Genomic DNA, 14,006 nt, shown 5'->3' with positions numbered 1-14,006 from the left:
GTACCTTGATTCTCATCTAAGCACCTGAGGCTGTGTTAAATGCATTTAAACGGGTGGGTAGCTGTGCGAGCAAAAATGTTTGGCAGTCCTGTGCTTTATTCATAGGGATCAGAACAGGGAGACAGTAAGCAGATGCCAGGACAGTGAGTGTTTAACATTAGCCATATGATGCTGAGTGGAGAGAATCGACTTAAGCAGAGACAGGCTCCTTCACTTGTCCGGAGGTCATGCTGTCCCTATGTCTCTGGCTTCGCAAAGAGTATTGGACGCAAAAACCGGCAAAGATACGCGAGAAATTAAGCAAAGTAATTCATATATATATATATATATATATATATATATATATATATATATATATATATATTAAGTGGAGGGAAGTAATCACGATGTACAGTAGGTGGGCCGTCACCTGATGTTTGGGCCAGTTTTCAGCGGACCGTCTGCATTTTCTTAGACACTCAGTCTTCACAGTGGTCAGTTCTTCACACAGGGCGGGGGGTAGTGGGTCCTAACTGCGTCCCCGTCTCGCCGTTTCAGAGGCGTTCTGAGGCTACCCGCGCTGTTCATCACCAGGCCAACGCCATGGGTCGCGGCAATGACTTCCAGTACGACAACTCGGCCTACACGGGTGAAAAAAAGGAGGAGCCGGAGCCGAAAATCGCCGAGTCGAAGAGAAACGGCCATGACCCGAGTGACCCGGAAAGCCAGCCGGACACCACCGTCACCGTCCCCATGAGCAAACGGGGAGCGCTGGCGGATCATAAAAAACGTGGTGGCCATCTCGTTCTCGTTCATGTGCCTATTCACGGCCTTCCAGAGCATGTCCAACCTGCAGAGCTCCATCAACTCCGAGGAGGGTAAGACACCGCGCTGAACGGAGGTCACAGGCCATCAGGACCGGAGTTAGACGCCATGAAGGCAACGTGGGACGCTGGGACGGCAGGGAGGACAAAGTATGCAGGGGGTGGGCAGCGCTCATGGTCTGTAGTGCTACGTTCTGAGGAAGCAATGCAAGACATCCTGCTCATGTACATGTGGACGTATGGTGTGGGGGCGTGGCCTTCTATTCAGTTGGGGAAGACTTCACCCCCCCCCCCCCCTTTTAGAGAAGTGTGCCGAATATAGATAGAAGCCGGTTTGTCGGTGAAACCTATCGGCTTAGGAAAGTTTTCATGATTTTCCATTATTCAGTCCCCCGACGTATTTTGCGAAACTACGCTGCCGGTATGGTGATCTGTAGGCCTCTGTGTTGACTATCGCAACTGATGCTACCAGCATCGCAGAATGCTCAACTCTTGCACCAGTTTTCGCGACAGGCTTGCGATGTACTGTTCATAGTGTGCAGAATGCTGACCATAACCAGGCGATGGCGCCTCGATGCTCCACTGACTGACGCATTAACGCGGTCTGAGTATATCAACCGCATCGAAACGTGGCGTGCCGACTTGTGCATGACTTAGGTTGGCCCACCGTAACATTCCTGTTGCACAGGTGGGAAGCTGTGCAATCACCTTTTGGTCCATTTTAAAGTTGGTTTTGGGGGAAAACAAAAATCTCTAGACTTATAGGCAAGACTTCTGAAGTCTTTCGCCGCTACAGTTGTGTCGTTCGTTCCCAATGTGGAGCCCTATGGTAGGGTAGCGGTACATTCAGATAATGGAGCACTTGTGGTACTCCCAAACATAGGCGCGGGGTCCATGATGCCGCTGCGCTATGTAATCGTATTGTTATTTTGCGTCATAGCCTTAATTGGCCGTCGGCCCCTAACTCCAACATTTTGGAAACTTTAACATTAGCGCTAAACGGACGCATGGAAAGAAAAAACAAAGCAGTAGAAATGTCTCTGAGCCATGGGGGTAACAGCGTCTAAAAAAGTGACAGAAAGAAGACGAGACTTAAAGAACAAGGTTTCAATTAGCTCTATTCATTTATAAACTGCGGTCTGGATAGCGTCATTCAGCCTACTCCATTGCGACATCGTACCGATTAGAGAAAATTTCGGATATGAAGCGACGATTCTCGATGTCTCGACTTTGCAGACGCTTTCATTCATGACTTCGCAGACGCTCTCATTCATAACTTTGCAGACGCTCTCATTCATGACTTCGCAGACGCTCTCATTCATAACTTTGCAGACGCTCTCATTCATGACTCTGCGGACGCTCTCATTCATGACTTCGCAGACGCTCTCATTCATGACTTTCCTCATGCCGGTATTTCTCAAAAACGTGTACCAACACGCTTTTGTACAGAACAACATGGGCCATCCCTCCATACTGTCCGGCTCATTGCCTGTCTATGTGCGGCTGGGGCTGAAGGCACCGGTCTTGACCTGGTGACCCCGGGATAATGGTCCGGGGAGGACCGCCGACGATGCCGGGCGGTTGAGCCATCCACATTATGCCGCCAATAATCACTGATGACCAAGCATCGGTCCCATTAAGGCTGGCCTTTACGTAGCCAACGCCTCATTTTCTTTGTTTTGTCGATCCTCACGGCACTTGTCGCCGAGGAGCAAAGCACCGCAGGCCTGGTGCGGGATGGCCCACGCAGGGCCACTGACCGCCCGTCCAGAGCCGACGTGTAACCCATTCCTTGTCAGTCTCGAGCCGACACTGTCCCATGCGTCTGCTGTACTTTGCTAATTTGTTGGAAGGATCCAGGCTCAAATAGTCGTCAGCTCTCACATATTCATGTTTTCAGGCGTATCCTTGCGAAATTCAGGAACATTTAAGGGTGTTATTGGGATGCCCCGGATCGACACCATTTCGACTGTTGATTTGGCCTTGCACAATATTTTTTCGGATGCTCTCCCTGAAAATAGGGCTTGCTGACTGTTATTCAGGTCCACCCGCTTTGAAAAGTGCTCAAGTCATACTCCATCCGATTAGCAGCTTTCATGCACCTCTGAGTTCCCAGTCCTGAACAGCCTCACGAGCTCTTGCTCATAAATATGGCAGCACATTTTCAAATGGCGTTAAGGCACCCTTACCTAACAAAGTAAAAAGTCCCCGGACAAAGGGGCAAATTTCACTTTTCATTTTATCATCAAAAATGAAATTTTCAGAGGAGGAACTTTGAATCCGGGTTGAAAGACAAATTTAGCAAGAGTTTTTGGGTAGGCTGAATCCCACTCGGCACACAGCGCTTGTTTGAACAACATTCTGCGGTCGAGTGACAGGACGCCATCTATACCCCTAAAACATGATCTGTAACTATCTGGCAGGTCTCGGCACGGCTAGCTTGGCCACCATCTACGGGGCCCTGATCGCCTCCTGTATGTTCATGCCATCACTGATCATCAAGCGCCTCACCTGCAAGTGGGCCATGGTGGTCTGCACCTTCTGCTACTCGCTCTACATGCTCGCCCAGTTCCACCCGCGGAAGTACACGCTGATCCCGGCAGCCATCATCCTGGGCTTCGGCGCGGCGCCCATGTGGTCGGCCAAGTGCACCTACCTGACGCAGGTCAGCGGCCACAACTCACCTCGGGCAACTACCGCATGCTGTTTTGTCGTTGCTCACTCGTCGCGAAACAAGCATGCGAATGGCAGATGATCGTTCTCGTTTCCCCGTCAGGTCGGCAAGCTGTATGCCGAAATCATTCAAGACGCGTCTGAGCCGGTCATTGTCAAGTTCTTTGGCATATTCTTCCTGCTCTTCCAGTCGTCCCAGATTTGGGGAAACCTGATATCATCTTTGGGTAAGAATGGCGTCTGTAAAATTGGATGTACCACGCGCGACATAAACTCATCGAACTGCAAGCTACCTGAATTATTTACATTGCATACCTTTGGGCATGGGTTCCAGGAAGCTCTTGAGCCCCCACATCCCTGTCAGAATTACAACCGGTCCCAGCTGTACCAAAGATAGGTGAAGGTCATTTGTATTGAAAGATTGCCTGCGACACTCCGGCCGAATCGTGTGCAAAATCCAGAATAACCACAATCGTGCCATGCGAATGAGATCCCACGTGATCCAGCTCTATGCACCACCAGCAGTGCCCACCGCCATATTCTGGCTTTCTATAACAGCAAAATGACAGTCTTCAATTTGTGTTTGGATAATATTTTGATTTCGGGGCGGTGCTTTCACCCGAGAGTCAACCGCAAAGAATTATTGCAGAATCCAAGGCTGATATATGAGAGGCGATTGATGGATCGCATCCACGAAAGACGCTGAACCCAACCGTCCTCAGCGGCGGATGCCCAACCTTTTCCAGCATTAGTTTGGCCGAAACCTGACCTGTCGTGGCGGTGACCGATCAGCCCGTGCTCTAATCGCCTGACAACCGACCTCCTTTTCAGTGCTGAGCCCAGGTCTGGGCGAAGGAGCGAGCTCGCCGTCTGAGGATAGCCTGGCCATCTGCGGTATAAATTACTGTCCCGGCGTAGAGGTAGGCGGGCCGACTCTGTAGCCACACCAGGGCTCCGGGGGATGGGGGGCGCTGTCCTAGAGTTGAGGTGGGCGGGCCGACTCTGTAGCCACGCTAAGGCTCCAGGGGGTGAGGGACGCTGTCCCAGAGCAGGGATGGGCGGGCCGGCTCTGTAGCCACACCAGGGCTCCAGGGGTTGGGGGGTGCTCTCCTAGAGTTGGGGTAGGCAGGCCGGCTCTGTAGCCACACCAGGGCTCCAGGGGTGCGCGACGTTGGTTAGCACACCAGGGCTCCAGTGATGGGGAGACGCTGGCTGGCACATGGACATTGTGCGATTCTCAGCTGCAATCATGCGCTCCGCTGTACAACCGGATCCTAAGGTCACAGATCCAGAAATTATCACGATCCATGGCCCGGGAACTGCTCATGATCATGTTAGCTGCTGAAAATAGCGTTGCAGTCATGGTCGCTGGAGCATTTATCGGCGTTTGTAGAAGCCATGTATGTCGGCGAGAAACCGTCGCAGTCCGCTATCGTTTTGCAGCGCAGTGAGACATTCAGGCTACAGGCACGTAACACGGACTAGACAGATGTCGGCAGGGTGCACCATCATCGATGCGTGCAGCATGTCGCCTGCAGGAATTCAAAGGTCTTCATCTTGTAGATAAGGCAGTAGTATTAGCCTCATTCTTCGGAGAAAAACCAGGAGAACGGAGATATAGTTGGTTTGGTATTTATATTTTTCTTTCGTCTCCATAATATGTGCGTTCCATTACGTTGCCAATTTGGGAAATAATCCAAAAAACCTTCCTGTAGATCAACTTAGGGTTGATATTAGGGGTTTTTCCGACCGGCAAGTTCTTGCTTTTGCCTAGCAGTAGATTCTTGACCAGTTCTTGACGACCAAATGTGCGTTTCGCAAAAACGGGTGTGGTGCGTGACCTTTTCTTGAAAGCCTTTTGTGTGCGTCTTTGGAATTATCACCAAGCCATGCTTCTGTTCGGATTAGGGCCACTTCGTTCTGGTATCTGAAAAAAATCAAGGCAGAATTCCATAAATTGTTTTGTTCGTATCGCTCGTATGTTCCACGAGAGGGCTGCCAAAGTGTAAGTGACCAAGGTAAAGTAGTTAAGGGATTATGGAAGGGCTGTGCCAGCATGTCGGGGAGATCGAACCTCTCTTACTGAAAAGGAACCCCTGTAGCGCTCGGTCAGCCGGCCACGTGGGCACGTATTTCTTCGCCGCGTGCCCGCGTGAACATCATGCTCAATGCACGCTGACTGTGGGCTCCGATACAGTCATGCATCGCCATTGTCCCGGCCGCTGAGCACATCGTCACTGACATGGATATGCAAGGCCCTTCTTCCCAGGCTGCACCCTTTTCCCAAGCTGCGCCACTTCTTCCCAAGCAGCACGCTACCAGCGCGCTATGTCAGCTCCCAAGGGCTTGTGGGGTGCGAGTGTTCACACGTGGTTTGACAGTAGCCGGAACGGTCCGGTGTCCACTGGAGAAAACCCGCTGTATGGCTGTGTGGTGTGGCATCCGTGTATCACCTGTGCAGCGGCCTAGCCCGGCTAAGTGTGATGTCAGTGGTGTGTGCATCCGGCAGATTGCAAGCAACAACACGAACCTGCAGCGTCCTTCCACGACCAAGATCTTCACTCTGGCCGGAATTTTCCTGGGCCTCGCAGTGGCCTCCAGCATCCTGATCGCCGTGTTTGTGGACAGTCTTCGGAGGTGGGTAGGCGGCGAACAGTTCCCGGGGGGGGGGGGGGGGGAGCATCAGATAGCCTGCAGAGGTGGATAGGCAGTCTTCAGAGGTGGTTGGACGATGTACGATCCGCAGAGGTGGGAGAATCGTGGACAGTCTGCAGGGATGGGTGGATGTTTGGCGGTCTGCAGAGGTGGTGCCACACCCAGAGATGGATGGACGGCAGATAGTCCGCAGAGATGGATGGATGGTGAACAAGTGGACAAAGACGATAATTGCGCCACGACCTTTCTCCAGCAAACAGTAGCAATGCCCTCGAGCACTGCTTCATGCTGACCCAAAATTCGTGGCTTATTGCATATCAGAGCAGCCAAAGCCACAACGCACAGCTATTCTTCCACAGATACGGCGAGGATGATCGTGGCAACAACAAGGAGAACAAGACTCCGGTGCAGCTCCTGCTGGCCACCTTCTACCACTTGAGAAAAAAGTACCAGCTGTTGATCATCCCTCTCACGCTTTGGTCCGGATTTGAACAGGGCTTCTTCACTGCCGACTTTACCAAGGTATGAGGCTTATTATGTGCAACGCTGCAGACGTGCGAAATTGCAACACTGCGGGCGGGCAGTGTCGGCAATTGCTGTTGCACATTCCGCGCGTTTTCAATGGTTAGCCCTGTAGCTGTTTCATTGCTAGATTGTACACCATGCGACGCAACCATTGAAAACCCACTCATGAACGACGGCAGTCATCTACCTGTTCGAGTGGATTTCTGCAACCGAATTATTGCTCATGTGTCAGTGCGCTGCGTCTTGCATTGGATGTCGCAGTACAGGTCTGTCGGAGACTGTGTCGGTGTCATCGACGTATCTGTACACTCGAGCAGACTGACCTTACGCTCACCGAAGATCGACGCGTACCACCATCCATTCGTAGCTGAGGTGAGAGCCGGCCTCAGACGAAGCGTCCATCTAACGAGAGTCACTCCTGTCAGGCCTACGTGTCGTGCGCCTGGGGCATCCACCGGGTCGGCTTCGTGATGATCACCTACGGCGTGTGCGACGCCATCTGCTCCTTCAGCTTCGGTTTCGTCATCAAGCGCGTGGGCCGCGTGCCCATCTTCGCGCTGGGCGCGCTCATCAACTACGGCGTGATCATCACCTTCATCCACTGGAAGCCTAGGCCCGACGAGCCGTACGTGTTCTTCATCCTGGCCGCCCTCTGGGGCGTGGCGGACGCCGTCTGGCAGACGCAGATCAACGCCCTGTATGGCGTTATCTTCCCCAACACGGCCGAGGCCGCCTTCAGCAACTACCGGCTCTGGGAGTCACTTGGCTTCGCCATCTCCTTCGCCATTGCCAACTACCTGTGCATCGACGCAAAGCTGTACATTCTGCTGTTTGTGCTGACGACCGGCATGTTGGGCTACCTGGCCGTCGAGATGCTGGAGCGAAGGAAGACCAAGGGTGAGCTCACCATCACCCGGGACTAACGTGCTGCTGGAGCGAAGGAAGACCAAGGGTGAGCTCACCATCACCCGGGACTAACGTGTTGCTGGAGCGAAGGAAGACCAAGGGTGAGCTCGCCATCACCCGGGACTAACGTGCTGCGATGCGAACAGAGGTCTTCCCAACAGGCTGGAGTCCATACATGCACAAGGATGGGTTAGAAACAATTGCATCGCAAGCTGTGGAAACGTGTGATCGGTGACAAAAGTGCTCGATTCCAGAAATGGTCTATGATGCGGCTATATTCCATGATCGCTTACACGAACCTTAGATGCATTTCATGTGCCTCCAAACATGTCCGGGATGTGGTAATGCGCGCGGCGGTGTGAATGTGGTCGTATGATGTGCGTTCCATTTTGTAAGAGTGAGTATATATTACATTTATGAAGACGAACAAAGGCAATAAATGTTAAAGAACGTACTAGTAATAAAACGATATTTTTCCGATGAAGACTTTAAAGTAGTGTTAAACTGAGCATTCAACAAGAATCAAATAGCCTGAATGTGTCTGACCTGAAACAGCCTGAATGTCAAAGGAACACGCCTGTTTCTTCCTATTTACACACGAAACAATGAGCTAGAAAACACCCTCCTGTGGTGTAATTTATTTTGCGTGGACACTAACACTTCACACGTCACTTCGGGGCAAAGGTACATTCGCCATTCACTGGATCAGTGAATCTCATAACCGCCGGCTGACCGCGGCGCGCGCTGCAGTGTGAGAGAAAGCGGAACAAGGCAGAGCTGACCTGTTGCCGTAGAGGAAAAACATGCAAGACATCACGAAGCAATTCGCCAAATGGAAGAGTTTTAATGATGGAGTTACTTCTGTCGGTGTAAAGAAGCAAATTAAATGGCAGGAAATGATTGCAGGTACAGCAGGCGGAGTTGACACGATCAAATGACGATCAAATTTTACAACACAAAGGGTACGGTGCCATCTAGCGAAGCGCGCGGCAGACGCATGTTCAGTGACGCCGCCGTTGATGCTGATGGCGCCGTTTACGGTGGTGGCGCTGCCCACGACGACGGCGTCGTCTACGGCGGCGGTGCCGCTTACTGTAGCGGCGCCGCCATCTGGTGGTGCCGCCTGCATTTTACCACAATCAAGGCTAAGTGCTGGAAAATACAAGTGGGCTTGTAAACGGTGGGTACAACCGATTAGGAAAAGGTAGCGTATGAGTGGCACAGACTTCTGAATGATGGGTGGGGGGGGGGGGGGGCGGGGGGAGGATTGGGCGAACGGAATCCTACCTCTAGAAGTGATGGTACCACCGTCTGCACATGATGCAACTGTAGCGAATGAGTGAAGGTGATGCTAGCGTCGTTTTACAACACCGCTGACCAATAGGTGGCACTACTAGCTTCCACCGCTAGTTTTCTAGACGAACGGATGGTCAGTGCCTTTAGTTGATCGGCAGGTGACGATGAACAGACACGGACGGTTCGAGTCTCAAAAAACACCTGATTTTGTGGCAACATGGCGCAGGTGGTGTTGCCGCTTGATTTTTGGAGTTCAAACGTTGACGGATTTGCCTGAACGTTACAATAAGAGCCATAGGTGACCAACGGCTTGCCATACAAATCGGAGCCGTGCGCTCCACTTTCCCCACCCATCACTTGATCCAGAGGTGGCGTGCTGCAGCCGCAGGCCGTGATAATGCCCTACCGCTGAGCTGGCTTGGGCTCCGCCGGAGTGTCTGCAACAACCACCTAGCCGGCTCTTTGCACGTGTAAGGCCCATTAACCGACGCTTATTGGCGGATGGTAAACGGAGGGTGGCACAGGGTAGGACTCTCAAGCAGAGGATTGTACTATTGCCTGGTTTTTCAACTCCTGAATAGTCCTGAAGCTGCATTACCAACTGACCGTCTAATCTTAAGCCTATAAAGAGAAGTAAGAGCGAGAAAATAAACAAATTCGACGAGCCATTTAGCCTCGAGCGAAATCAGAAACAGTGCATGCATGGGGACAATTAACATGGCTTTTCATGTTCGACTTTAATGTAATATAAGTTTCAGGATGTTGAGATTTAACTTCTTTGCAGTCTTTACGCTGGCATTCTAATGTAAGTGCTTCAAAAATAAGCTACTCCTAGCGTTCGTCGTTGCTGTCTCCCCAAAGCCGCTTAGTTGCTCGAACGCCGGGCATCTCACGGCGGTAGGGTGAATGGCCCAAATTGCGCATGCCTAATTGTTTGCGATATTACCTTTAATGCTCTCCTGAACTAGTGAAATTTGCCATAATTGTGTTTGTTTATTTGTGTATGTATCACAATCTTAAACATCGAAATATCGTCTGTTTAGATGGCAGGGGGATATTTTATAACATGCTATTTATCGTGTAAGGAGGCAAGCACAGGAACTCGCTTGGTGCTCACAGAACAGGCCATCAACTGTGCGACTGCAGCAATAATGGCTGTTTGAAAATAAATAATACGCTGCTTATTAAGAGAACATCAAAAATGAATCACACATTCCGACGTGCCTATGACCTGATTTATAAACGCGTCTTTGGCATGATTCACACACGCGTTTATGGCCTGCCTGGGTAAAGCTCCCAAAATCGGGCTGTTCTGAGATGTGGCCAAAGAACAGAGTACCGTGTGTGCGATTATGGCCGATCGGTGTGCGTACTTAAAGTATTGCTTCTAAAATTCTAGACTTCAATAAGCGGATGCGCGTCCGTGATAGACGACAAGCCTGTTTAGTCATGCAGGCATATGCTCTGCAATATTAGGAGCGATCAGAGTGGGTATATTTAAATGTTTTTTCGCCAGTAGCTCACACATGAGCTCTGTAGGCCTTGTAACACCATTGAGTTGTTGGATTCAGTAACCTTGACCAGCAAGACGCCATTTCTTTTTTGTTTCCTGGCATATATGAACTTTCCAAAGTTGTGACCTTATTTGCTGATCACAGCCTCAAGCTCAGCGTAACACATTTCATATCGAGCTTTGTTATGCACAGAACGAGCAAACTGCTACATGTGAATTGCTGTTACTTCTCTCTCAGATCATGCACATGACCAATTGCTACTTCAAGTTTCACAGCAACGCTGTGCCTGTGCGTGATAGGGATAGTCTTGCAACGAATGAAATATTGCAGCATAATCTACCCGCATTCGTCTTGAGCTCGTGCATAAATATGACATTGTGCCGTGAACGGGCTGCTTCACCATACTGCAGACGTGAGTGCTCGTATCACAGAGCCCGCGCTGGTGTGACCCGTCAGTGGCCATCAGTCCCGGCTCAGAGCGCCAGGCTGGAATGGAGCGACCGTGTGGGGACGTTACATGACATGTCAAAATACTTCGGCTGAAATTGTTCGCTTCATGGGACTGTTGTCTGATGGCTACGGACATAATCTTGGCATGAAGCTTTTCTTAGCAAACTGTGGACAGTGGTCCCAAATACATCCCGGCAACACGTCCGATCAAGGTAAAGAATCCTTCGGGAGTGTCCACCTGGCGCTGGTGGTGAAACAACTCATACGGACCCATTTGGTGTGTCCTAAAGACTTTGCCAGCACTCCTTCACATGTAGCCTACCTCCGTTTTTTCTGTTCGCAAAGCAGTGTCAATCATCTCTTAAAAAGCCAATGTCGTGGGCATGCAGCTTTTTGCCTCTTTATTCAGCCCGTCTGGACTTTGCAATATGGCAACAGCTTGATGCAGCACCTACCGCAAAGTTGCCAGTTCAGCATCGTCAAGCATTCACCTGACTGCTGCCTTTGACCTGAGAGTAGTGTTGGTATTGGTAGTAATAGTAGTGTTAAATCCGGATGTGAGAGCAATACATGACTCCTCTAAGTGCGGAGGAGACGATGCAAAGATGACGGCACCAAACAGAGAGAAGAGCAGAGGTTCATACATTTTCAGCCGCGGATCATCTTTAGATGAAGAGTGTAGAGTTGAGCACAGAGGACAAAAGGAACAAACTACTACAAACCAATAAGGTCGGAAAGATACTGACGGATGGGACCAGCAAAAGACAAGCTTAGCATGACTTTTTGTCCCCGGAAATCCTCCTTCAATCGATTTGGAACCTTTGACAATAGATTCGACATGATGATTGTGGTGTGTAGATGGCAATGTGGTGATCTGAATTAGGATCAGACGGCTCAAAAACGCAAAGGAAAAACTTCACGCGCAGTAGCAGACAGCTCGGATCTCGGAGCCTGACGCTCATATCATCGCGAAGCCTTCACCATCATCAGTCGCCACGATAACTATCTACGCAGAAAACAGCACGGTTTCCTCACTCAGGCGATGCTCGCCAGCTGGCAAGCCTCCAGGATCGCACCGACTCTACCCCAAGTGAGTTTTGATGATGGATTATTTATATACTTTAGAAGCAAACGCCACCGTGACCGATCTTGCACAAGCGCATTACGACAGAGGGGTCGTTTTACATTCGTCGTTCAGAGGCATCCGTCACCATATCTTTGCATTAAAATGCATGGAATCACTTAGGTTATGAAATCCGTGTATTGCTGATGTTCAAACAACTTGTGATGACAATGATAATTCAGTTGCGTAAGTAAATGCGATCTAGGATTCGAACTTGCCGGGCCGTTGAGAAAAGTCATCGGGCCAAATTCCTTTCGAGTTTTCCACATCTTCCACCCACTGCTACGACCCTATATCGTCCATTGTAATGGCGTTGAAAAACGGCTTGCAACTACCCAGCACGTGATGGAGACCTGCGATGCATAACATTTTATTTCATACAAATGTCAGCTGGGCAGAACGAAGCGAGCTGAACAAATAAGCTCGAACAGCATCACGTCACTGAGATAAATAACACTCACAATGATGCGCTTCCCATTTTCCCGCCGACGCACGCCTCACGCTTAAGCTCTGACCGCAAAACATTGCACTGAGGTATGTAGCTTTATCCACCAGCAAGCACGCGATGATACGGTAGGCTTAGTTTTCAATAACATCGACACCTGCCAGGTGGACATGAGACTGGCAAGCAGAAGTGAAGTTCACGCGGCCCAGCTGCTGCCAGTGACACAGACGTCTTGCCGACGGTTCGCGGGGCGCTGTAGACCGGTGATGTCCGGCGTCGGCTGGTGTGCTGTTCAGTCAGCGTCTCTCTAAACCACTCAGAGACGTCTGGCATCGGCTCCAATCGAGCCCGATCGAACGATCTCCCCCCCCCCGCCCCCCTCCCCCATTCCTTGTGCATGATGCATGCAGTCTCTCAGCGGGCGTTTCAGCTGTCTGGCTGGCTGGCCTCCTTCATCGACTTTCGCTGGACACCGCGAGCTTCCGTCACTCCACAGCTTTCCGCTCAATAATGACGTCAAAAGATCACTGGGCGTGAGAATCTGCCGGCTATACTACGACGGTTACAACGGGTGGGTTCATTGCCACATTCGGCGTAGAGTGCGGCGGTTACGGAAACTGATCGGCAGGGGGGCGTCACTCGCTCCCACCTCACCAGTCACGTGACTGGCACCCTGCATGGGGACAGATGGCAGGCAGCCCAACACCCGAGCAAAGGCCGTTCTCAGCCGCGCCGTTAAGCACACCAAAGTCACGATACGCTGCGCCACCCTATCCACCTTCGTCCAGACGCCTGCACCAAACTTCTGCCCTCATCTCAGACAGCCAACTCCGCTGCCACCAGTCTGGTCCACGCACTGATCCGACCTCGCCGTCGGGTTAGCCGGGTAGCAGGGGTGTTTCGCACGGCGGGCCTGCGTCGCCTGTCACCAGGCAGTCACGCCTCGGGAGGCGGGCCAAGCGTCGTCATGATTCTCCCGTACCGAGCAGGGCTGGGCGCCACGTGCCGCTCGGTGGCCGGTAACACCCGGTCTCCCGGAGGGTCACTCCCACGACACGATCGGGACCAGCCAATCACTTCGACGAAGGTGTGGAGATGCCGGAAGCGGCCAAGAGGTCGTCGGTCAGTGTCTCGAAGGAAAAACACCGGTGCAGCGCTGCGGCCCTGCCAGATGGTGCGCAGCGCGCTCCAACTCTGTGTTTTCCAGAGATCGCAGAAGCGATGCTCGGCGCTGGCCGCCGGCGGTGATGAGAGCGCGGCTGTGGGCTGGACGGCCGCGAGCCGCGGTCGCGCGCGCGCGGCTCACACCCTGTCCGTGTTCAGCACGGCTGGACTCAGGCATTCGTCGGACCAGTTGGGCCGGAGATGGAACGTCACCAGCGGCCGAGAGACCTGCAGACCTGCAGGCAGAACGGTCACAATGTGCGTCAGGCTCAAAATGGAGCAGCCTAATCAAGCGCACGGCCTTGTCACCACGCTCGCGGCGATGAATTGGTACTTCACAGAACCTACCACAGCCACATGCCTTTGAAAGGATTCTTCACTGACGATATCAAGGAAAAGACAAACAAACCATCGCGCGGCACTTTACCCATATGATGAATAACCACGATGTG

The 14,006-nt window shown here is 51.7% G+C and overlaps 2 protein-coding genes across 2 annotated transcripts in view; one reads left to right on the top strand and one right to left on the bottom strand.

Moving 5' to 3' along the window:
- The first annotated feature begins 582 nt into the window (after positions 1 to 582).
- On the top strand, positions 583 to 8,042 carry LOC119105426 (UNC93-like protein). Its single transcript, XM_037228891.1, has 8 exons — positions 583 to 691; positions 738 to 857; positions 3,227 to 3,468; positions 3,580 to 3,703; positions 4,308 to 4,396; positions 5,986 to 6,113; positions 6,491 to 6,653; positions 7,082 to 8,042. Exons 1-8 carry the CDS (start codon positions 583 to 585, stop codon positions 7,577 to 7,579), a joined length of 1,473 nt encoding a protein of 490 aa, XP_037084786.1. The 3' UTR covers positions 7,580 to 8,042.
- Positions 8,043 to 13,696: 5,654 nt separating this feature from the next.
- Positions 13,697 to 14,006, bottom strand: part of LOC119106446 (histamine H2 receptor) — a 19,834-nt gene continuing 19,524 nt past the window's right edge. The window contains exon 6 of the mRNA XM_037230094.1: positions 13,697 to 13,790. The gene's annotated coding sequence lies outside the window, so the exon portion shown is untranslated. The remainder of the gene's footprint in view (positions 13,791 to 14,006) is intronic.

Source organism: Pollicipes pollicipes, unplaced genomic scaffold, assembly GCF_011947565.3.
Source record: "Pollicipes pollicipes isolate AB1234 unplaced genomic scaffold, Ppol_2.1 Scaffold_6138;HRSCAF=7277_pilon_pilon_pilon, whole genome shotgun sequence".
NCBI classification, from domain to species: domain Eukaryota; kingdom Metazoa; phylum Arthropoda; class Thecostraca; order Pollicipedomorpha; family Pollicipedidae; genus Pollicipes; species Pollicipes pollicipes.
The sequence above is the reverse complement of the archived record's forward strand: the minus strand, read 5'-3'. Positions and strand labels throughout refer to the sequence as shown.

Excerpts from the sequence above, each read along its gene's own strand:
- LOC119105426 (XM_037228891.1), top strand. The coding sequence starts at position 583 with ATGGGTCGCGGCAATGACTTCCAGTACGACAACTCGGCCTACACGGGT. Across the intron at positions 692-737 it reads GAGAAACGGCCATGACCCGA|CAAACGGGGAGCGCTGGCGG; the intron begins GTGACCCGGAAA and ends CGTCCCCATGAG. Across the intron at positions 6,654-7,081 it reads TCACTGCCGACTTTACCAAG|GCCTACGTGTCGTGCGCCTG; the intron begins GTATGAGGCTTA and ends CACTCCTGTCAG.